Raw genomic sequence first — 25,865 nt, forward strand, 5'->3', positions numbered from 1 at the left:
TCACTCATGATCGTTCCCTTCAATGTGTACCTTATTATGCTGCACAGAAGAAAACTTCATGTGACGTTGTCATCAAGAACTACAAGTAAAAATATAAAGACACCAAGTCGGGTCTTAATTATACTTTGAATACTTCTTGTTTTTGCAAGATAAAATCTTGGGGTTTATAGCACCTGGTGTCAGAATTTTGTCATTTTCTCTTTTCTGGGGACACTAGAGAAATTCTTCAATGTGACATTTAAAAATTTATTTTTATGAAAAACTGCATGTGTCATGAAATATACAGGTCTGAAAGGCCTAGAGACTGACAGCGATTAACATGAAAGAAACTGAAGGGACACAATGTAGATCATCATCATGAAGACAATCTGCTAATGGGCAACTCCAGTTTGACCTGTGGAGAAGGAGAAAACTACCACAGCCTACCAAAAAGTACTCCTTAAGGCTTAATTCTGGGAAGCACTGAGTGCCCTCAACTCCCATTGATTTCAGTGAGATCATGCCAGGGCTTAATGTTGTTATTGCAGGATGAGGGGCTTAATGGAGCAGACACAATACTAGGTAGATTTCTTGGTTGTACTCTCAGCAGAAACTCACGTTTGTCGCATCGTTTTCCTCGCCATCCTTTTTCACAGCGACACACTCCACTCTGATGGTGGCAGGAAGAGCTGTGCTCACAGTCACACCGTCCCTCACACTGCTCTCCGAAGAATCCAGAGGGACAGGCTGAGAGGAAAATTAGATAAGCAGAATAATGGTTCCTTCTGGTCTACAGAAAGCTGATGTGAAAGCCATCAGCCACTGACAAATAAGCCAATATTTATCTTCTTGGACAGCTTGGGATGATGAATAGTTGATAGAGGCACTGAATTTATCATTTGAAGAGAGTATATTTAGCATATTTAAAATAGTTATATTCAATCCTGAATGCTAATGACTATGCACACGAAAGTTTGCAAAATGGCAGTAATCTGGAATCCTAGAGATCACAATGGATTGTATAATGATGGCAATACACTACACACTGAACAACAACATACTGTGTTAATAATCATAGTAAGTTGTGCTTATCATCTCAAGGACTTTACAAGGTTGCTAATGGGAAACTGAGGCATGAGGAAGCAGGGGTGGCAGGTTTGTAGAAATGTTGGTGGTGCCCAGAACTCTCCCCCCCCCCAAAAAACCCTCCATCCCCCAAAAAACTCCACCCCACCTCCTAAGGCTCTGGGAGGGAGTTTGGGTGAGGGAAGGAGGTCTGGGTGCAGGCCCTGGGCTGGGGCAGGGGATTGGGGTGCGGGCTGGGAGTCTCCATGTGCTGCTACCCCCAGGTATTGCCTCTCAGCTTCTTATTGGCCGCAGGGATACTTGGGGCAGGGCACAGACCCACCGCACCTGGCGCTGCGGGGCGGGGCGGGGGTGGGGGGCAGCAGCCACATGGAGCAGGCAGGAAGCCTCTCAGCTCAGCTACGCTGCCAGTGGTGAGTGGGGACCCCGGGCTGTTTTAAATAGCCCGGGGGAACGCGGAGGCGGGGACACCCGGGCCGGAAGGTGGGGCCGAGGGAGAGACCCGGTCTCAGACATTGCTGGAGCCAGGCCCCGGGCCAGGAATATTCATGGTGCCCAGGCACCATGGGCCCATAGAACTTGCTGCCCATGTGAGGAAGTGAAAGGTCAGAATTTCAAAGATTCCTATGACTCCCACTAACAAATGAAACTTGTAGATTCTCAGCACTTATAGAAAAAACAGTCCAGTTGTGACTTGTCCAAGATCATAAAGCAAGTGGATGGCAGAACTTGAAATACAGCCCAAATTTCTGGACATTCAGTCCTAAATTCTGTGTTTCTAAGGGACTTATATGGCTCCCATTATTATATCTGAGCACCTCACAGGCTTTTATATATTGTTCATCATATCACCCCTGTGAAACAGGGAAGTGCCCCATTCTTTTTTGAGCAGAGAGATTAAGTGACTTGCCCAAGGTCATACAGAGAATTGAACCCAGGTCTCCCAATCCCTAGCCTAGCACCCTAGCACCCTAACCACTGCACCAGCCTTCCTTTCTAACCATTAGCTAGCTCCAGTGCTCTGCAGAATGAAAAGTATTAAGATCAAATCGAAGGATAGAAAGTGACTCAATGTCGTGGAGGGAGTTCCAGACAGAGGAGTCAATGCAAGTGAAACAGAGACCCTTGGGAGTTGAAATGGATAGCCACAGCTATAGAATGATTAATAAAAATACAGGAAACATTAATTAATAAGATGCTTATTATAGAATCGAGCTTTACAATCAGTCAAATAAAAGAAATTAGCCTTCCTACCAACATTGCACTGGTCCCCAATCCATCCTGGATGGCAGTTGCATTTCCCTGAATGTCGGTCACAAATTCCACCATTGCCACAGCTACAGTTCTCCTCATAGCTCTCTCCATACTTCCCATCCTCACACTCTGAAATCAATCAGGGCAGAATTTTATCAGAATCATAAGTGAATGAAAGGTCCAGCCAAAGCAAATGGAGAACATGATGGAACTCACCAAATTCACAGGCTATACCAGTCCAACCTTTGGGACAAATGCATTGTCCAGTTACATGATCACACACAGCCTGATTGCGACAGATGCAGTGCTGCAAACAGTTCATGCCATATAAACCAGAAGGACAGGCTGTAAACAAAATTTAACATAAGAACGTAAGAATTGCCATATTGGGTCAGACCAAAAGTCCATCTAACCCAGTATCCTGTCTTCCGACAGTGTCCAATACCAGGTGCCCCAGAGGGAATGAACAGAACAGTAATCATCAAGTGATCCATTTCCTGTTGCCCATTCCCAGCTTCTGGCAAATAGAGGCTAGAGACACCATCCCTGCCCATCCTGGCTAATAGCCGTTGATGGACCTATCTTCCATGAATTTATCTAGTTCTTTTTTTAACCCTGTTATAGTCTTGGCCTTCACAACATCCTCTGGCAAAGGGTTCCTTTTCTTACAGATTATTTCACAAGGAAGCTTTGACATTAAATGTAAGTGTTTAGACTCCATCATTTTATATGTACAATGGGGATGATGCTTTCCAATGTGCATTACTTTGCATTTATCAACACTGAATTTCATCTGCCATTTTGTTGCCCAGTCACCCAGTTTTGAGAGATCCTTTTGTAACTCTTCACAGTCTGCCTGGGACTTAACTATCTTGAGTAGTTTTGTATCATCTGCAAATTTTGCCACCTCATTGTTTACCCCTTTTTCCAGATCATTTATGAATATGTTGAATAGGACTGGGCCCAGTACAGACCCCGGGGGACACCACTATTTACCTTTCTTCATTCTGAAAACTGACCATTTATTCCTATCCTTTGTTTCCTATCTTTTAACCAGCCACCAATCCATGAGAGGATCTTCTCAGCTTATTTTGCTTAAGAACCTTTAGTGAGGGACCTTGTCAAAGGCTTTCTGAAAACCTATATATAGGTGAGGCATGATTTCCCTTTACAAAAACTATGTTCACTTTTTCCTAATACATTATGTTCATCTATGTGGCTTCCTGCTTCTGATGTACTAAAAACGTTTTTTGCTATTACTTTTTGAGTTTTTGGCTAGCTGTTCTTCAAATTTCTTTTTTGGCCTTCCTAATTATATTTTTATACTTCATTTGCTAGAGTTTATGCTCCTTTCTATTTTCCTCACTAGGATTTAACTTCCACTTTTTAAAGGATGCCTTTTTGCCTCTCACTGCTTCTTTTACTTTGTTGTTTAACCATGGTGGCTCTTTTTTCATTCTCTTACTATGTTTTTTAATTTGGGGTATACATTTAAGTTGAGCCTCTATTATGGCATCTTTAAAAAGTTTCCATGCAGCTTGCAGGGATTTCACTTTTGGCGCTGTACCTTTTAATTTCTGTTTAACTAGCCTCCTCATTTTTGTGTAGTTCCCCTTTCTGAAATTAAATGACACAGTGTTGGGCTGCTGTGATGTTACAGAGATGTTACATTGAATTGTATTATGGTCACTAATACCAAGCAGTCCAGCTATATTCACCTCTTGGACCAGATCCTGTGCTCCACTTAAGACTAAAATCAAGAATTGCCTCTCCCCTTGTGGGTTCCAGGACTAGCTGCTCCAAGAAGCAGTCATTTAAGGCGTCAAGAAACTTTATCTCTGCATCCCTTCCTGAGGTGACATGTACCCAGTCAATATGGGGATAGTTGAATTCCCCCATTATTATTTAGTTTTTTATTTTAATAGTCTCTTTAATCTCTCTGAGCATTTCACAGTCACTACCACCATCCTGGTCTGGTAGTCAGTAATATATCCCTAGTGCTATATTCTTATTATTCATACATGGAACTACTATCCATAGAGATTCCATGGTACAGTTTGGTTCATTTAAGATTTTTACTTCATTTGATTTTACACTTTCTTTCACATATAGTGCCACTCCCCCACTAGCAGGACCTGTTTTGGCCTTCCGATATATTTTGTACCCTGGTATACTGTGTCCCAATGATCTCTAGTTTTTCCCATCCTCACCTATGATAGCAAGAGCTTGATTCTTCACAGCTTTCTCAATAATTAGGAGGCTATGTACTGGTTCCACTTTTTAATGGTTACTTTGTATGATACACAATTTTATAATGATTACATCTTTCTATCCACAGCAGGCTGATGATATTCTATAGCTTGCCTATTTTTAATTTAAAGAAGTACGTATAATGAATTCCTCACTATGGGTACTGGAACTAGCACTTGGGAACTTTAGCTCAAAGGGCAGAGGCTTGTGCTCAAGTGATAACTCCATAAATTGCTAGCAGTAGTAGGTTCTAGGTCACCAAATGGACCAGTCACTAGAGGAGGACACTTACCCAACAGTCCCTTCCCTCCCCCTGCCTTCCCCAGATGATCAAATTATCAGAGAAACCAAACACACAGAAGAATCCACAATGCACCATAATACAAAGGAACCATTTGTGTCTGAAAATATGTAGTTTGATACAGGGCCGCCCGGGGGGGGCAAGAGGGGCAATTTGCCCCAGGCCCCGAGCCCCACGGGGGCCCCCACCAGAGTTTTTCGGGGCCCCTGGAGCGGGGTCCCTCACTCGCTCCGGGGTGCCCGGCAAACTCTTGTGCGGCCGGGCGCAGGAGCTTCCGCCGCTCCCGGTCTTCGCCGGCGGGGGGTCCTTCCGCTCCGGGGCGGAAGGACCCCCCGCTGGCGAATTACTGCCGAAGACGGAGCGGGACCCGCCGCCGAAGCGCAGCCCGGTCTTCGGCGGTAATTCGGCGGCGGGGGGCCCTTCCGTTCCGGGACCCGCTGCCGAAGTGCCCTGAAGACCCGCGGCGGGGGCCCCCCCGCCGCCGAATTACCGCCGAAGACCAGGCTGCGCTTGGCGGCGGGTCCCGCCGGCGGTAATTCGGCAGGGGCCCCTGCCGCGGGTCTTCGGGGCACTTCGGCGGCGGGTCCAGGAACGAAAGGGCCCCCCGCCACCGAAGACCCCGGGCCCCCGGAATCCTCTGGGCGGCCCTGGTTTGATATAGGGTCTTTCAGACTGAAAAAGTGATTGATTTACAGTTAATTAAAACAAAACGAAAACAACCAAAAACCCTCTAGTATTTGAGGCTATTTCCTTAAGAGAAACTTCACATTTCAGCCAATATTGTACCCATCAGTATGAGGGAAAGACTTGTGTGTCTATATTCCCCTCTCCCATGGAAATCATAAGCATGTGGAAAGTCCTTTTGTCCTTAGATTTTAAAAGGTGTTTTCAGACTTCCCTAAAATACAAATAGCTACCATTTTGCTGCAGATTTGTTCAATTAGCAATTCCAAAGTGAATGGCAAAGCTCCCAGTGACGAAATTCAATCCTAGATTTAGCTTATTGTGTAAGGAGCAACCACAAACTAGCAATTTGTAGGAAGATAACTGCTACACTGGGATGAGAGCACAGGCTACATTGCTGGTTCCGGATCACTTATCTAGACAATCCAAACCTTCCGTTTTTAAATTGAAATAGGTCCAAAGGGGGTAAATTGGATAAATATTTGATGTTGCCTGGATTATTTTTTATTTCATTTTAATTTTCAAAGATGGCAGGTTTTCTGTCTTACTACATTCTGGGATATTTTATCCCTCTTAGCCAAATCAGCTATTCCCTGGAACTCCCTACTGTACCCTTCACTTTGTACTCCTGGTTTCAGCATCTACTGTTTTGTGCTTGTATGGTACCTTAGACAATGGGGTCCTGGTCCAGGCCTAAATTCTATGATAATATAAATAATAAATAATAATACTGTACCATGTATGTGCAGACTTCTCCTAGCTGCCCACACACTTAATAAATATTAGTAGATATAGGACAACCTGAACTTAAAATGGTTCTGTCTCTCAAACAGAACATTATTTTTTACAGACTGTGTGACCCATTTGTACATATGTTTAATTACCATACAGTAAAGCCTGTACCAAAGACCACCCTTATTCAGTAATCACCTGTATAAATTGCTATAAGCATAAATCAGTTTCTAAAAGACCAGTATTTGTCTGTCCCTTTGCTTAAGGCAGGATACACTGAATACCTATAGTGGAAACTAACTTTAAGATGTTCTGCAAAAAACATACAGAATTTCCACAAACGGGGGTTTGTGTGGCTACGTCCCTGGCCAACTTTGCAGACATCAGCCAGTGGGTTGGGACAATATTTCTATTTTATCTTCTTTTGCTCAAAAGCCATTTGATAAAGTAAAGTACAAAGCTGGCAATTGAAATACTAATCAAAATCCCTGAGTAAGAAGTTTTGTTTTCTCCTTCTGTCATCTTCTTGCAACAGAAGTTACCGGTAAGTTCTCCTGCACCTTGCTGGCAGGTAGCTCCTCTCCATCCTGCTGCGCAAATACACATCCCAGTTACATGATCACAGCGCGCTCCATTGTGACAATTACAAGCATGACTGCAGCCTTCCCCATAACTGTCACCCTGGCAGGCTGCAAAGAGAGGACCATAAAGTGCAATTACAACACATCAAAGGAGGCATCATACAGAGCAAAATTCAGACATAACCCAATTCAAGGGAAATCAGTAAGAAATTGGCTTCTTATGAAACACTGTTCATATCATACTGATGCATAAGTTCATATATTAACCAGGCCTGACACTAAATAATGCAGGCTTAAAAATACGTATCAACGCAGTCTGAACAGATTTTTATCAAAGACTCAAATCACTTGGGTGATATATCATCTGTCATTCTCCTGTACCTTGGAATGTCTTTGTCTTAAACTAATGGTCCAGCAGAACAGCCAGCTTGACAGGCTGGTTATTTATTTGCAACCTGGTAAGAGAACTGACAACTTCATTGTTTTCCTTGTTCATTTTTCACAGTTCGATGCTTTAGCTCACCCAAAGCCTTATTCTTTGCTCAGAAAGCAGTGATAGTTTTATCACATTGGGTAAGCAGCTGGCTCCCAATTGAAAACTTAACCCTGTATCCATTCAGCTCCATTTTGTCCTCTACCGGTGTTGCCTCCCATGAACAAAATGGCATTACAAGATTTCTGCTGTCTTCATTGTCATGGCTCCGTCTGTCTTTAAATGGCAGTAAATGGAGTATATTGTCACTTTGCTTTCTAGAGTATCACTCAAGGTATTTTAAGGAAGAAAAGCAGGAATGTCCTTATAGATGGCCAAGATAAAAGAATAAGATAGTTGTTGTCTTTGTCTTAATGGAGGCTTTAATTCTATGCTGTCACACTTGTTTTTCCAGAGATAACAAACACCATCTGCATTCTTCACAAGAGAAAATAAAAGGGTCTGATCCTGTGAAATGCCATGTGTCCTTTGCTCCCATTAACTTTGGCACATAACATCTCATAGAACTGGGCCCACATTTTGACCTTTCATCAAAATCCCTAGCCCTTTCGGGGATCAAGATGTAGTATTGCATGAAGGACTCATCAGTGAGAGAGAGAACGGAAGAATGGAATTTTCCCCACTTCAGTTGTGAATCTGGTTGACGCATTTGGTCTATTCATAACCCGTAGCTTCTTGTCTGAGGCTTTTCAGTGTCCCAGTGTGATTTACATGGATGACATTTCACTTGTAGCTGCTTTTCAACATATATATTTTTAAATCAGTTAGATCCCATCTGTATCACTACTGTAGCCAAGCCCAGGGACCCCGTTACAACGTTGTTAAACTCTACATTTTGGATGAGGCCTATCTGCCACCAAATTAAAGACTCAGACCATCTGAATGAGATTTACCTTGATTATAGGGACAAATTTAAATTGGGTGTCCACAATACAAATCAGAATTATGCTGTAAAAGGGTGTTACTGGGTCCCCTGATTTAGTGTTGATTAACCCTGAGAGTGAAGTTTACATCACGTGCATACAAATCTCTTGTTATGCTTACTAGGAGACAGATGGGATTTATCAGTGAATTCGAAATTCCAAAACAAAAGCAGGAACTCTTGGTGAGGAAAATTAAACATTCCTGTCTCTTGTTAGGAGTATACAGGCCTTCTTGGTTCATCTTTGGGGCATACTGCTTAGCAGAGGATTTACAATGTTGGAAGACTGAAACAGCAAGTGAAATTATCAAGCTATGCTTGCAGGTTTCTCTACTGATGGAGCAGAGTGAATTGAATTCTTCTTCCTCTTATTTTGATGAGGAGTGTAAAGATACTAGTTTACAAACTACATTAGGTGGCTAGATGCCAGAATTATTTTTCAGCATCCTCCTGAACATCTCATTGCTTGAAAACAAATGCTGCTCCTCCAGCTGTGAGAGCTAGCAGATTCCAGGAAATGCCAGCACAAATACACAACACAGAACAAAGGCAAGGAGGCACCTGTGAATGCCCCCAGCAGAGCAGGGGTCAGAGTACTCTCTGCAAGGCTTGAATTACACTGTTTGGAGCAGTAGGACAAACAGTACAATTGATCCAAATCTTAGAACGTTCTTCTTCTTCTTCTATAGGTGCCATTGTTTAAAAAGATTTACAGGTGGACAATATCTCACCAGTACCTGGGGGCAGAATGGAGCTGGCTGCACACCCAGTGCAAAAGCCAGCTTGTAGATTCAGAGCAGGATAGCTTAACAATTTGCTTCTTGCTTCTCTGGGCCAAAGCACTGTGTAGTGCTTGCTGTTGATGGCAGCATGTGCACTAGAGCTGATTGGACGTGCCTAGCTAACCATCCCACATCCTTTGTGGAAGCTGTGCAGGTGCACTCACCAGACATGCACTCAGTGTCCTGGGCTGTAGGAGGGATCCTGCCATTCTGCTTGTGCAGAGCTGTGTGGGGCAGAAGCTTCCCAGGGCCTTTCCCCCTACCACACTGTGTACGGGCAGAAGGCAGGATTAATCAACCCTTGAGTTACCGATATTAGCAACTTCTAGAAAGAAACCTGAAAGATCCCTCAGTTGAATCAGCCACTTCACTGCTCAGGGAACTGGGCATCTCAAGTTAAACTTCTGGAAATAAGTGATCGACACTGGTAAATGTTGCTAGTGTTTGATTTCAAACTGTCTTGCAGGCCACTACTCTTGGCACAGTGAAAGAACAAGTCAGACTCATTTATTTAACCCTCCTTGTTTACATGTTCTTTTCAGATAGGTTGCATCCTGTCTTGTCAGCAATTCTGAAAGCTTTCGCATCTGCACACTGGGACTTCCCGATGCCAGCAGCTCTTAATACTGCTAAGTCTCAGATCAACTCTATTTCTGTCTTAGTTAGGTTCCTCCAAACCTTAGCCCTCTTCCCCATTACTAAGGCTGTCAAGAGCGGCCCTGATATAAATATAATCATATCTGGGGTTAGATGACCTGGAAACAGGCCACTTCCATACATTGTTTATTATTATTGTTATAATTATTAGCAACCTTTGGCCAAACCTGCAAAGTCATCCATGTAGTACAAGGCATTACTAGATGATGATACATTGTTTAGCTAAGGGAGAAACAGGTCACCCCTGTGCATTGTTATCTGACCTTACCCTTTTGCAGGCAAAAGGAGTCTTGAAGCCTTTGGTGTCTTAACTAGCACAAGGGATAAATCAAGAGCAGCATGAAGCTTTAATGGTTCCAGTGTAAGAGAATAAATAGTTGCTTTCTTACGTCATCCCAGTAGACTTTGCTAGGAAGATGAAGGGGGACATGTGAGGCCTATGACAAAGGGCCTCATTTCTTAATTGAATTTAATAAAATATGTAAGAACAAAGCTTCCAATTTTTAATACAGTTTACAGAGCAGTCAAGAGCGAAGCTGACGGATTGCTAACTTTGTGGATCTTTTGAAGGGCAGTGTAAATGGACTGCAACCAAGAAACAAGCAACACACCCACTCAGCAACACCTCTGCTCCCAAACTGCACAGACATATTTCAATGGCACTATATTTCACAAAGCCAGTTCATTAACCTATAAACAGGGTAGCAAGAGAGATTACCAATGACATGAAGAATTTTAATACATTAAACCGAAGGTGGAATAGCTGGTCCAGGTGTTTGTAGAAGGAAAAAAGACTGGGTGGTGGCACTGAGGGATTGTTTGGAAAGTAGGTGGGAGGACAGCAGAAAGGTTCAACAACATTGTCCCTAGAGTCAGGGGATGGGGGAGGTTGTGGGAGAGGATCTTTAGATAGAAGGGAGGATGTGTGAGCTTGTGTGTGCACAGGGAATTGCAGGAAAGAGGTGGGATACGGTCAGAGGTAGAGGTAGCAGGATTGTTTGGTTGTTACATGTCCCAAGACAGCAGGCCACTATGGGGATTGGGCTGGAATCAGGGTTGGTCAAATCAGGGTGCATGTCTAGAAAAGTTGCAGTCGGGTTTGATAATTAAGGTGGTTGGAGTTTGTAGGAGGGTGACAAAATGGTTTGTCAAATAAGTGTGTTAAATAGCTGAGAGAGAATCATGACATTTGTGGGTCTAAGGAGCCCTGTACAGGCCTCCACAAATAATAAGAATCTATTTATTATGCAATGCTGCTATGGATGAGTGTAAATTGTTCTGAGCGCCACAGTGCTGTCTGCAGAGGATGATTATACTGTACTTTCAGGGTGAAATCCTGGCTCTGTTGAAGTCACTGTGGTCAGGAGTCATCCTCAGTGTTTGAAGGATTAAAGCTTAAAAAATTAATTTGGAAAACGCCATTACTGATTCTTTCGAACACCAAGGCTCAGTGATGCCTGCAAATGATGCTATGAAGATAAGGAAAAGAATGACTTTCCATCAGATTTGCTGGCAGATTTATCAGAAGATCCAGTAATAATGTCTATTCAAAACAGAAACAAAGCAACCACCTCAAACCTGCCTTGTTAAGTGGGACAGTTCATTCTTACTGTTTGTGAAATTCCAGGAACTTACCTTTTTTGCAAATGACATTTCTAAGAATTAATTATAAAACCACCTACCCCCACTCCACCCTAATAGCAAAACAATCCTGGGGAGTAACATTTTGCCCTTTAACACTTCATAGAAATGAAAAGTTCGGTTAACATATTGCAGGACACAAAACAAAAACAAAATGGGACGTACTGTGAAACACTTACGTTTGATGTATTGCAATGGAAGTAAAAGGAAATAACAGATGATTTGTATGCCAACCAAAACATTGTTTCCATTTATGGCATCTCTGGAAAGAAGTGTGACTTATCTATCTAACTTACTAGGTTCTTCTACACCTAATCAGGAGCAATTTTTAGAGTTAGAAAGATGAGCTTTTGTGAACTTTGTCAGAGCTTCGCTGGGCTCATTGTTGTTATACGTACATTGGTCACACTTGGCTCCCATCCATCCAGGGAGGCACTGGCATGTTCCTATGATGTGGTCGCAGTGAGCTGCATTCTTGCATTCACACACCTGGTGGCAGTCAAGTCCAAAAAATCCACCTGGACAAGCTAAAAATGGAAAAAAGGTGTTTTTTTAAAAAGCAGTTCCCATGTCTGGCAAACAGCAAATTCCAGCTCTTGGCTTCTGGAAACTCTGTACATGAGAAAACGTTTTAGTTGGTGCCCTTTTTAGTTATACAGTCAATTTGAAATTATACTTGGGAGCCTGTGTCCCATTAAAGGTTAAAACTGAAAAGCAGTGAATAAATCCACACACGAGACCCATTATTGTGCATGCCCTACAATTTGGGGTGTATGTACCCTGATTATTATACTGTTGTACAGATTCCTACCCAGGGAAATGCAACTGAGCCTATCATCCAAAACCACAAGACTAGAGAGCTAATGAACATGAAATCACATAAACCAGTTGTTATTAAAAGGAGCTGTGAAGAAAAAGGTGAATAGACTAAAAAGAGGAAAGACTTCCCAGTTCTATGTGAGATGCATTTGTAGATAAGGTGGATTTCAAGAGGTTAGGCAATTCTGTATAACACAAAGTTTAGATTATCCCTTTCCCATCTCCTTATCTTTAGATTTGGGGACATATGATCCAATTGACTGACCTGCCATATTTCTAAAGAGTTTTACAAAACAAATATATGATATATTATTGCAGTTCAGTGTTTACAGGAAAAACTTGCTAGAAGAAGCAGATAATTCACATTGGTGGGCAAAGAACACCAAGAGAAACTAAATGTGGCAGGGCCTCTTCAGGGCATCACAGAGATTCAATAAATACACTTGCAGAGTGTGAGAAAGAGTAGACCTGATGATTCAGGCTATGTATGCACCAATAAGGAACACTTGACATGGGGAGAATAAACTATCAACGATTGTCTCAGTAGTCGAGAGGTTTCTCTATCCATATTATGTGCAAAATACTATGCTAAAAGAATGCTAAGGTTGCAAAGTCAAATTCTAAAAAGTTAGGAAGTGATAGAATTAAGGTTGCCTGGATGGACACTGAATGAGCAGTTATGCAATATTTTGTTTTAGCCACATTGCTCAATGTGTGGCAGTAGGCCTTACTTACTGCACACCACTTAAACCGTGCTCTGAATGCAGAATTACTAATTTTCTCATGAGTTTTGCTATGATGCCAATCAATACAATTTCTGAGTGCTTAACAAACATTAATGAATCAAATTTGACAGCACCCTTATAACAGTATCATTCTACATAAACATCTCAACTGAGCACCCAAAATTGGTGGACACTTTTTACCTTAATCTCTGTGCCTCAGTTCCCCATCGGTAGTTTTGTGTGTACAATTTTCTACTTTAAAAAAAAAAAAAAGAAGAAACGACCCAATGCACAAACAAATCCCCCCACAGAAATTCCACCATATGGAATCATACTAACAACTGAATAGATCATCAACATGGTTGGAACCTTTAGATCTACAGCATAGACTTCTGCTATATGAGCTAACTGAGTAACTGACAGCAATAAGAGGTTGTTATCCTCTGTCTGGAGGGAGATGAGGGAGGGAGGGAGATGCGACACACTTTGCCAGTGAGTTTCAAAGATGGCAACAGAGGAATGTTGAGCCTCTGGAATCTTGTGTTCCATTCCAGGTTCTGGAGGGGTGCGTTCTCTAGTGGACACAGACCTTTCTCCCCCATTCTCCTCCAAGCCTGATCCCTTCTGTCCCTGCCCCAGTCCTGTCTCTTCCCCCCTACCTCCCACCCATATACCCTGGCTCCTTGTTCCTGTTTCTTGCCTCACCAGCCCCAGAACCCAACACCCTGCTGGCCTTCTCATTGCAGTCTCCTTGCCCCGTCAGTCCCAGTTTCCCAGGCTCTGCTCCCCACCTCCTATTCCTCCACCTGCCAGTCCCTCCATTTCTCACCATCAGGCTTTATGGCTCAATCTAATCCTTCCACTGCTGCTGGATCTGAAAATGGGGTCTTTTAAAAGAGTGTTGCTACTTACCCTGCCTATAATACAATGAAATCCAGTGCAATATCTGTAGATATCAGTGGACTAAAATAGAAAGTGAATGTAAGTCCTCTGGTGACAAAAGGTAGTAGTGGTAGCACAGTGCAAAGTCTGATTTGGAATCTCTGGGAAGCTCACTTTGACTTGACAGTGGCAGCTTAGTTTTCTGAACATATGATTTCATGCAACTGGCTCATTTACTCCAAGTGGAATGGCAATTCTCTTCTTCAGTGAGTCCAACCAGTAGCTTCTTCAAGGTCGCATGGATGCTTTGAGACTTATTGTACCTTCCAAACATGTGCTGTCTCAGATAAATGGGGAAATAGAACATATATTGGTGTCAAACAGTCAAGAAGTATTAATCAGCCCTCTGTTTATTCTCATTGGTGGGTGAGCCGATATCAAGCTGCAAAGTAGAAATTACGGCATGTGGTTTCAACTCTTAACTGAATCACTGTATACTGCATATTATTGTTTATTAAGTTCCAGTAGTGTGTAAGACTCAGCGTACAAGAGAGAAATACCTCGGAGTATTGGTTGATCACAGGATGACTATGAGCCGCCAATGTGATATGGCCATTAAAAAACCTAATGCCGTTTTAGGATGCATCAGGAGAGGTATTTCCAGCAAAGATAAGGAGGTGTTAGTACCGTTATACAAGGCACTGGTGAGACCTGATCTGGAATACTGTGTGCAGTTCTGGTCTCCCATGTTTAAGAAGGATGAATTCAAACTGGAACAGGTTCAGAGACGGGCTACTAGGATGATCCGAGGAATGGAAAACCTGTCCTATGAAAGGAGACTCAAAGAGCTTGGCTTGTTTAGCCTAACCAAAAGAAGGGTGAGGAGGGATATGATTGCTTTTTATAATTATATCAGAGGGATAAATATTAGGGATGGAGAGGAATTATTTAAGCTTAGTACCAATGTGGACACAAGAACAAATGGATATAAACTGGACACTAGGAAGTTTAGATTTGAAATTAAGTTTAGATTTGAAGGTTTCTAACCATTAGAGGAGTGAAGTTCTGGAACAGCCTTCCAAGGGGAGTAGTGGGGGCAAAAGACATATCTGGCTTTAAGACTAAGCTTGATAAGTTTATGGAGGGGATGGTATGATGGGATAGCCTAATTTTGGCAATTAATTTGGCAATTGATCTTTGATTATTAGCAGGTAAGGATGCCCAGTGGTCTGTGATGGGATGTTAGATGGGGTGGGATCTGAGTTACTACAGGGAATTCTTTCCTGGGTGCTGGCTGGTGAGTCTTGCCCACATGCTCAGAGTTTAACTAATCGCCATATTTAGGGTTGGGAAGGAATTTTCCTCCAGGGCAGATTGGCAGAGGCCCTGGAGGTTTTTCGCCTTCCTCTGCAGCATGGGGCCCGGGTCACTTGCTGGAGGGTTCTCTGCGGCTTGAGGTCTTCAAACCACAATTTGAGGACTTCAATAACTCAGACATAGGTTAGGGGTTTGTTATTGAAGTGGATGGGTGAGATTCTGTGGCCTGCATTGTGCAGGAGGTCAGACTAGATGATCATAATGGTCCCTTCTGACCTTAAAGTCTATGAGTCTACCTTCCCCAACTACTGAAAATAAGTTTTTGACTCTCTGTCCCAGACAGAGTTGGCAAATAGATTTTGCCAGACAAAAGGACGTAGATTCACCTGTCTGCCTTGATTTACATGAAGAATAAGCATTGTAAACCAGCACAATGGAAGTCTATTTGCATACTACATCAACATGAGGATGGTAAGCCAGTGCACTGGGGAATAAAGCACTGGGAAAGGGGGGGGGTGTCATCCTTTCTCTAGGTTCAAAACAGTGGATTTTAGGGTATAAGAAGAAAGCAAAAGAACACCCCTTTTATCCCTCACCGAGGAAGCAAAAAGGACAGCGCCTTTTCCATTTATGACAGGAGGATCCCCGTTTTGTTGGTTGGAATTGCTGGGAGATTGCTTTAGGTGTGACAAGCTACGTTAGACAAAAGTTTAGCCTGTTAAAGTTGATTGTTTTCACTATATCTCAGTGCTGTGAAGTTATAAAGGACCTGATCCTGAGTTGTACCAGTCAAGCTGCGTGTACATTGTTCTTTCGGGACAGCAAATCTGGTAATTTCTGTGTGTGTCCAACAAAAGGTGCTGTAAGATCTTATGGAGAGCTATAAGAAAAATACTACAGGAGGACACTTTCAGAGGGGCTGCAGTGCACCGACTGTTACCTGCAAGGGACACCGAGGCCTGGCAGAGCCCTTTGCTTTTTAGCATATGGGCAGGTGGCATGTGACCAGGACACATCACCGAATTTGGTCTGCTGGTTGCATCATTCGCTTCCATAGCCTGGGCTGGGTACTGACGGGGAGTATGACATGAACACTGATCCATGATTGTTTGGGTGATTAACAGACTGGTGGTGTCAGGGAGCTGATACACCGTTAAACACAAGCAAGTCTTTCTCTTGCTGAGGCAGGAAGGTAACAAGATGAGTCCCAGTTCTGGGCACCCCAAGAAGAGTCACACTCTGTGTGGACCACCATCGCAAGAGGGGGCGAGACACACATTTTGCCAGTGGGTTTCACAGACATTTGCTGACAATTGAGGATTGGAGACACTCAGGAATCTTGAGCTCCATTCCAGGCTCTTGTGTGAAGTGTTCGCTAGTAGGCACTGACTCTTTGGAGCATTCCCCCTCAGGTTTGATCTCCTCTGCCTGTCCCACCCAATCTATCCCTGAACGGTCTTTTCCCCACCCCAACTGCTTGTCCCAGTCCTTTTATCCTACCTCTCCAGTCCCAGAAATAATGTATATAACAAAATATATTGTGTTTTATTTTGATTTCATTTTAGTTGACAAGTTCAGAATTTTTGTTTTTAGACATACTCTAGGAAGAACAACCAAATTATCTCAGGACTGACTAACTTGTCTCACAATTCATATAGCAGAGAAAGATAAGCAGAAGGAAAAATGGTTCATTTAATCCATTCTTCTTGCTAGCATAGATTTGTTCCTTGCAGAATATTGTCTTATGCTTCATGGAGTCTAGTTATAAACGTCTCAAGCACTTCTACTTCCCTCAAGTCCTTTTGCATGAAGCCATATATCTGCCATGGATTGTATCAGTGGTGGAAGTGAGTGAATAATTGTTGTTGTTTTATAGATAGCCAAACCAAAAAATAAAATAAGGTAAATTTGGTTAGTTTCTAACCAAACCTGATCTCCCCCCCCCATTTTTCCCCCCTCACCAAAATGAAAAGACAAAACATATTCATTCAGGTTCATAGAATATCAGGGTTGGAAGGGACCTCAGGAGGTCATCTAGTCCAACCCCCTGCTCAAAGCAGGACCAATCCCCAGACAGGCTTTGCTCCAGATCCCTAAATGGCCCCCACAAGGATTGAACTCACAACTCTGGGTTTAGCAGGCCAAAGGTGAAACCATTGAGCTCTCCCTCCCCCCAAACAAATGTTTTGTTGAACAAAACATTTTGAATGCTTCTTTGAATCAATGTTTGAAAATGAAATGCCAAAACAGTTCATTTTGAAAACACTGAAATGAAACTTCAACATTTCCTCCATATGTTTTCCTCCATTTTTTTTGCTCAAACTATTTGCCGAGTTTGATCCAAATTTATGAATAGTTTCTGGACCCTGGAAAATGTATTTTTTTAGCAACTTTACTATTTGCTGAAAAAAAATCACCTTGCTCTAATCAGTGGAGTATTGTATTATTCCGACTGCCCAGCTGGTGCTGTAAGATCTTATGGAGAGCTGTAAGAAAAAGGCTGTTGGGAAAAAAGGCCATTTTTCCATTTTATGGTTTTTAATTTTTCATGCATAACTCTTAGGATTTATTTCTCTTTTATGGAGTCAGCAAATTCTTTGTTTAAGACAGAAAAAAGAACTGAGTAATAAAAATAAGGCATGGATCAGTTATTTTAAAAAAGAGCCTTGCACAATATTCACAAATTATCTCACAAGTTTCTCCATCAGAACTTAAACTGTTTCGTTTCTTCTAACACTTCCTGGACAGAATCAAAAAGGAAATAATATGTGCAATTTCCACGATTTGTAATCTGTTGAATATTCTTATAGCACATAAATTGCAAAGTGCTTTCATTTCCACTAGAGGGCAATAGATGCACGAGGGATTAATCTGTTTCATTCGAACACATACATTTGTATCTACCTAAACTAACTGATAATTTTGCATGTGAAACAAAACAGCCAAGATTTGGTTTAATGATCATTGTCTGTAAAATAGGCAACAAAACAAATTCAGATATTTCTGCAAAATGACAGATGACTTACACATTATTTTTACTGTATCCCAGCCAATATATCTTTTTTTTTTATTCTCTGCATAGCTTATGGCGCGAAAACAACATCACAAGAATGTGCAACAGATCAACTATAATATATGTACGAAATCCAATCCAAAATAATTGTTATTGCATGTTAGCAAGTTACTAGGTGATAACAGATGCAGTGGTAGACTTTAACGTTAGAAGCATGTATCTCCTTAAGCAGCTTATTGGGGGAGATGTTTTATTCTAAGATAATGTTCTAAATGCTATGGGGACAATGAAAGAATTCAAAAGTGGGGCAACGTTTTTCTCTGTGTTAAAGCAGTAAGACTTTCTTCAGAAAGGCTCCAATTCAACAAGGTTCTTAAGCACATATCTAATTTTAAGCAGATAAGGAGTCCCATCAAGTCACAAACTTAATGTCAGGTCCTGCTGATTATAAAACCAGCGCTACACTGATCTGTGAGAAACATCTGCCTAGAAAGGAAAGAGAAGGGGGAGAATGTACCTTTTTCACAAAAAGTTCCTGTCCAGCCTGCCGCACAAGTACAGGCTCCACTCACATGATCACAGGCAGCTCCATGCTGGCACTGACAGCTGTACTTGCAATTTGGGCCAAAGGTTCCCTTAGGGCAGCCTGGACAGAAAGAATAAAAGCTGTATGTTGAGCTGAATCTGGCCTAGATCCCTGTAGTACCATCGACGATCAGTTTGCGATTCTAAAGTACTTTTGAACCTTTTCTGTTCACAAGTGGACGACCAGCGTTTGTCTCTATACCCTGAAAACAGTTAACATTAGGTGTTCTCTTTGAGATGTTGGCTTCTGCGGGAAGCTTATGTTGCTTTATATCAAGGTATATTTTAAGGGGAAAGGGAGATCTGAGGGATGCAGTCAGTTCTGTATACTAGACAGGAAAACAACAAAGTGTAAAGTTGCAAAAATTGCAACTCCCAAATTCCTAGTTTCTGATTTGAGGTGTACCACAGGCTGGTTTAGGGTGACCAGACAGCAAATGTGAAAAATCGGGACAGGGGGTGGGGGGTAATAGGAGCCTATACAAGCAAAAGACCCAAAAATTGGGACTGTCCCTATAAAATCGGGACATCTGGTCACCCTACACTGGTTTAGACACACTTATTTGCCCAAATCGCATGAGAGCTCACTTGGTGGGATGGGGGTAAGCCATGCAGAATTCCTAATGTTACTCTTAAAACCCACTTCCTCCCCCCCAACCGACGTCTTTTTCTGCAATCCAGATTCCACGGTAGAACCTATGTGAGTGAGCGAGAATGTTAAACACGGTGACCTCCTCCAGCAAGCTCCAGATTGAAAGCTGCATGCCCTACTTACAGGCTCTGCTTGGAAAAATTCAAGCCAAAACATTACATCTGGGAGATGGATGAGAGACTTAGATTTTCATAGCAGTAATTGTTGGGAGTTTAAAGGAGAGACTGGTATCTCACTCACTATCTCAAGGAAAAAACACCACTTCAGCCTGTAAATAATATCCTCCAGGGCTATAGAAAAATTGATTAAAATAGGGCCAGTTGGCTAATTTACATTAGACACACTTTAGACAGAGCTAAATGGTAGTTATAGCTTAGCCTAGACACAATAATGCAGGATTTCTCTAGCAGTTTATAGGTCCTGCTAACTTATTTTGAAATGAGTTATGTAGAAATCTGCCAGATCCCTTTAAAAGGGAAGGATTTCAACATTTGTATTAACAAAGTCATTTTTAGGCAGTCTGGAAAATATCACGGAGCCCAAGAAACAACATGATGTGGCACCTTTGGGCTTTCAAAGCTGAATCTGTAACTAGAAGTACAATAAATAACGAGTTAGGTTAGGAATATCTAAGGCCCCTATCACTGTGGTATGCACGTATCTTGACAAGGAGGCAAATGGGCATGTCCAACATCATATACAATATTTCATTCTCCTCCCCTTTTTAATCTGCCTTCCTCCTGGCGTTTCTCTCTCTCTTTTTGTTTATTCCTTTCTCCCATCATGAATTACATTGTGAATACATAAATACTTCCCACAAAACTAGTGTCAAGAGTAAAATATGGCAGCTGGACCTTGAAGCTGAATAATTTCAGGACCTATTATGGCATTTGTAGTTAGGGATGGCAAGATGGGGTGTTCAAATCTCATGCTTTAGGGAATCTTGCCCCTTACAGTAGTTCACATAGTATGATGTATATACAGCTGGTATTGCCTGAAGTGTATTTTGGGAAAGAGATTAGTATCAGGATATGGGCTATAATGCAGGGAGGATATCAGCATATCTATGTTTGTGTCCATTATGGACCTGTAAACCATGTCTATCCGGCTGAGCTCTAAAGGAGTTTAGGAAGAAAGGGCAAATACCTTAAAATTTTATACAAGGGAGCAAAGATGCAGATATATGCAATTTAATCACCCTAACATGAAGTGTAATTGCCAAAGTAGCTGTTCAATTCAAAACTATTCTGAAAATAACTCTCCTGGAATCCAAATGATTAATTAACCTGTCTAGCACTGCTGAAATCTGAGCCTCCTGAAAAATGTGCATTCTCCTGGCTATGGAGACCTCCAACGCGGATGCCTTCCTAAAAAGGAAAAACAATTTTTGACCTTGATCACCGCGAATTCCCCACTTTGATGCTTTTGCACTTACTCTGCTCACAGTGTTTCCCAGAGTATCCTGCTTCACAGAAACAAATCCCAGTGACTGGGTCACAGCTACCATCGCTGTTATTGCAGACACACAAGCTTTCGCAGCGCTCTCCCCAATGGCCAGCATCACAAGCTGCAAAGCAACACAAGATTTGCACGAGACTGAACTGCACGCTTGAGGTAGCAGGCAGCGTTATATTTGGATGGGAGATTTTGAAAATAGGTACAATGGCCAACATTTTCAAACCCAGATGCTTAGGGCCAGATCCTCTGCTGGGTAAACAGGCGTAGGTCCATCGAAGTGCATAGTCAAGAATCAATGACTGGAAGTTAAAAGCCAGCCATATTTCAAATTAGAAATAAAGCATACAGAGAAGGTGATTACAAATTGGAACACACTACCAAGGGAAGTGGTGGATTCTCCATCTTTTGAACTCTTCAGATCAAGACTGAATGCTTTTCTGGAAGAAATGCTTTAGTCAAATAAGTGTTGGGGCTGAATACAAATGTAATTAGATGAAATCCTATGGCCTGTGTTATACAAGAGATTAGCCTAGATGATCCAATAGTCCCTTTTGGCCTTAAAAATCTATGAATCTGTGAATTTCAAATGAAGTCAATGGGTGATGCATTTACTCAGCATTTCTGAAAATCAGGACACTGATTTGAATGCTTAAATGTAGACTTAGGTGACTAATTCTAGACACTCAAGTTTGTAACTTTGGCCACTGTTACTTTGCATAAGGCTTATTCATTTTTGTGCAGAGAGAAGTTCTCACTTTGGTAGAAATTTTTCATTTTTTAGAAAAAAAAATACATTTAATTGGGGAAAAAGACACCCTTTGCACTTTCTTTTTTACTTTCTTCTGGAAAAAGGAGAGACTTTTTTAAAGAAAGTTTTCCCCACTCCAAAATGAAACAGATTTCTGAAAGTTTGAGGTTTTCAGTCCAAAAAAATGAAAATTTTCATGGAACATTTTGAATTAGATGAAAAAGTTTCATTTCTTTTGAAATTCTATGCGAAATGTATTTTCCTTTTTTTGACCAGCTCTGCTGCGTACTGACCCAAAAAGGGAGGACACATTTCAATTTGCCGGAAACATATGTATTATGTTTCAACAGGAAAACACTTTGAGTTTTCCCTGGGTTCCTGGGAAAGGTTGAAAGTTCCTTCACAAACCCCACTCTCAATTTTGCCAATATTTTCAGCAGAGAAAAATCACCCATTGCTTTAAGAGACGGGGTGGAATTTATCAAAACCAGAAGCAAAATGACTGCAAAATCAATGGCAAAAATTTGCCACAAAGTTTCAGTTTCATTGGAAAATATTTAGCACAAGCGGAAATAATGGAGACTTGCCACAATCTGTGCATTATCAGAACGGCTGTGGTTCTAAAATCATCCTTGTCGAATCAGCATGACAGTTTACCAGCCCAGAAACAAAATCTATTCTATTTTACAACGATGTTGATGATGATAAAAAAAATGAATAGTGTGTTACTGCAGCTGGGCACGTGCGACAGTCAATGGGGTTTAGATTCCCAAGTGTCTAAATCCCTTTTGAAAATGATATGTAGCCTCCTAAATCAGTTAGGCATTGCTACGCTGAGCACAGCAATGCCTATATAGTTTAACAATTTATGCCTCAGTTCCCCATCTTTAAAATAAGAATAATAGCACTTTTTCCTAACTCATCAGGGTGTTGTGTGGATAAATACACTAAAGATTGGGAAGCACTTTGAGATCTACTGTTGAAAAGCTCTATATAAGAGCTAGGTATTATTATTGTACTGTGTTGTAAGAGAGAGCAGAATTTCACACAGCATTTATATTCACAAGTTAGGGAGTGACATTATGCCACAAAACCATCTGTGCTGCTCACTTGTTGAGATAAGTCTTCCCTCCAGACAAAGTGAAAGATTGGGAATTAATCTTAAAACTAAGCTGTATTGAAAATGAAAAACAAAACTGGCTGTCAGTCAAAATGCTGATGGCACAGACGGTGTTCAGAAAATTGATGCATAGTGTTAAAATAGGTGCTTATATGAACACTTTGTGCTTCATCAGTCATCTATTTCAATACTATGAACATAGATAATTACGGATTATCACCACCCAGGCTGTATAAACCTATAAATACACAATTTCAGAAGCAATAAGATTAGCAAAAAATATATTAAAAAAGTTTAATAGTCTGAGAACAAGTCTAAGAACAAACAGAGCTTTGGTTCCCTTGGTTTCCATTGAAGTTTATGAAAGACGGCACATATTGAGTACAGAGGATACATTTCTGACTTACGGCGTTTGCAGTCATGGCCACTCCAGCCAGAAGAACATGTGCACTCTCCGGTAACATGGTGACACTGAGCATTGCTATTACAGCTGCACTGCAAAAGGCAGTTTTGCCCATAGTAACCATTTGGGCAGGCTGAAAACAAACAGACAGATGGTATTTTTCACCTAGATATTAACTCAAGCATGGGCTGCCATTTCAAATGAGACAGCAACAACTTCACTTGTTCTGCCCTCCTTCTGCCTTCTGAATCGGGTATTAACCGAAAACAGAAAATAAAAACAAAAATGAGTGAAATATCAGCAGTTTATATACTCAGAGAGCAGAGCCTAATAAAGCCTAAACCTGTACATTGGGAGTCACTCAACTGACTTAGTGGAGTTGCTTCATAAACTTCATAGCATGTCCAACAAATCAGTTAGTGAATGGAAATATGGAAAGGGACCCTCCTGCTGAAGTGGGGAGTGCACAAGCCCAAACCCTGAATTATGAATGTCAGTGATATTCATGGCCAAAGTTGAATGACATATTTAATAGTAGGAGTTGGGACAATGCTCTCCCTAAGAGGGGGACGTGGAGCTGGAGTGGGCCCAAAGGGGCCTGTTGTTCGGTGGGAGTGGAAGAATACAGGGGGACGCTATAATCCCCCACTCCCTCTTTAAGTGTTTCAGTTGCAATTGAAGTCCTCTGTTTAATCACAGAACCAGTACATCATAGGCAGCACTGCTACAATGTCTCCCATACTATCCGGCCAAACTGCTCAAATTCAGTTCTGGACTGAATCATTTTGGGGTAGATTGTATCCTATTTTGCCCATGATCTCGCAACTGAGGGAGCCAACTAAATGCCAAATGTGCCTATTGATGCCATATGGTAGCAGTTTTGTGATGTGGCCACCTATCCATCAGGGCTTAGAGTGAGACCACCAAACGGCCACCAGGTGGGAATGACTTTCCTTCAAGACCAACATAAACTACATTTGAATTGGTGACCAGAAGTCAAAGGCTGTGTTACCTTATGGCTGAGATTTTCAAAAGACCATAAGGAAGCTAGATACCCAACTCCCATTGGAAATCAGCCTATTTTACTTTTAGTGCGGTCAGGTACTGAGCACTTTCTCTCTGCCTAGAATATTGCCATACAGTAGGTCTGATGGTTCCATGATTATTTGGTGCAGCTGTTTAGTTCATCACTTGGATTCCTCTCTAATCTCTCTGTGTCTGGCAAACACCATAAATCCATCCTGGTCAATTTGTAATGCATTTGAAACTTTGATTAGCATATCCTAATACAGCAAATATCTTATAAAATAGACAGAAGGTAAAAAATCAATGCTCAGACTGATTTCTCTATTGACTTTCTTTTTATTGACCAGTGCAGTTTGATGACTTACGTAGGTAACAGGATTTCCCAGTGTACCCCAGAGGGCAGTCACAGATTCCAGTCTCTTTGTTACACTTCCCTCCATTTTCACAGGTCTCGCAGAAGAACTGACAGTCTACTCCCCACAGACCATCAGGGCAATCTATAAGAAACATGAAAGAAGAGCACTGAACCATTTGTTATCTCAAGACAGTTGCAGATTTCAGCTGTTACCGAAGGGAATTTAAAAAATAAATAAAGCTGAGTTGGAAAGAGAATTATCTCTATGGATCGACAGCTCTTCCGTAACAAAACCCCCAAAGAAATCAACACAATATTGTATTGCAGCTCTTTGAGAAAACATCTGAGAGACACAGAGGCTCACTTCCAACTTCCATCACAAAAGGCCTATATTTCTGTGTGGTTTGCAATACAATAATGTTCTGATTGGTTTGGATGTATCTGAAGAGTGGGTTGCATTGCACAGAAGAGGAAAAGGAGAACCTCAATTAGAAGACAGATTTTTGGAGGTGGGAGGGGAAAACAGCCACAGACTATAGAACCACACTCTACATTTCCAGCAGCAATGGGGCCAGAGTCAGAAAGGAAGGAGCTAGGTAGGGATCCGAGCTTGAGGAAAAGAGATGGGTGTTCATGTGTGGGATTTGGTTTGGGCTGATTTCTAATTTCCAATTTTCTCTTCTCGATGGATAGGAATGACACTCCACTGACCTCTGACCTTCTCCTTCAGTGAACGTTTGTGAAGCATCAGGAATCCAAGCAGGGGTACACAAATCTCAGAATTACAGGTATTATTGGTCTGGGGAAGTCCATCAGAAAATGAGAAATGGGAATGTGTGTGAAAGAATCAGTTATAACAGCAGTTCTCTGCACTACCATACTGCTTTCCATCTGAGGATATCAAAGCGCTTTATCAATATTAATGCCCAGCACCTCTGTGAGATATATCATTATCCCCATTTTATGAGGTGGAACTGGAGGCACACAAGGTAGTCGATGACTGGGATGGGAGCAGAACTCAGATTTCTCAGCTCCTTATCCTTTTGTTAGCCATAAGGCCATATTTTTTGATTTATGAGGCAGCAAGTCAGCGGTCTCAGTCGAGAGGATAGATGTCCTCATCATGAGGGCAACAGCCAAGGCCTGAGGTAAGAAGTGGAAGCAGGGTTTTCTATGACTGTTGCCAGCGGCAGCAGCTTCATGTTCTTGTCCCTTCCCCATCCCTATGCCTTGTTTCGCCCTTCCTCCCACCACTGAAGTTATTTCCCCTTCTTCCCTATGCTATTACTCCCTCACCTGTTCCTTCCCCCCTTTCCCTTACTGGTTTCTGGATGGCTAAGGGGGATACCCAGGCCCTCTTTCCATATTGTCTCTGAGCTCTGCACTTGTTCCCTGCTGCT

The 25,865-nt window shown here is 41.9% G+C and overlaps 1 protein-coding gene across 1 annotated transcript in view; it reads right to left on the reverse strand.

Moving 5' to 3' along the window:
- The window catches only part of LOC120371988 (multiple epidermal growth factor-like domains protein 6), a 273,444-nt gene that overhangs the window by 20,118 nt on the left and 227,461 nt on the right, over positions 1-25,865 (reverse strand). Inside the window, exons 20-28 of the mRNA XM_039488566.1 lie at positions 24,476-24,607; positions 23,089-23,217; positions 20,791-20,922; positions 18,636-18,764; positions 11,761-11,889; positions 6,847-6,975; positions 2,536-2,664; positions 2,320-2,448; positions 598-726 (exon numbers count right to left, since the gene is read on the reverse strand). Coding sequence (XP_039344500.1) covers positions 598-726; positions 2,320-2,448; positions 2,536-2,664; positions 6,847-6,975; positions 11,761-11,889; positions 18,636-18,764; positions 20,791-20,922; positions 23,089-23,217; positions 24,476-24,607 — 1,167 coding nt within the window. The remainder of the gene's footprint in view (positions 1-597; positions 727-2,319; positions 2,449-2,535; positions 2,665-6,846; positions 6,976-11,760; positions 11,890-18,635; positions 18,765-20,790; positions 20,923-23,088; positions 23,218-24,475; positions 24,608-25,865) is intronic.

The sequence above is a fragment of the Mauremys reevesii genome, linkage group 9, assembly GCF_016161935.1.
Source record: "Mauremys reevesii isolate NIE-2019 linkage group 9, ASM1616193v1, whole genome shotgun sequence".
NCBI classification, from domain to species: Eukaryota; Metazoa; Chordata; order Testudines; family Geoemydidae; genus Mauremys; species Mauremys reevesii.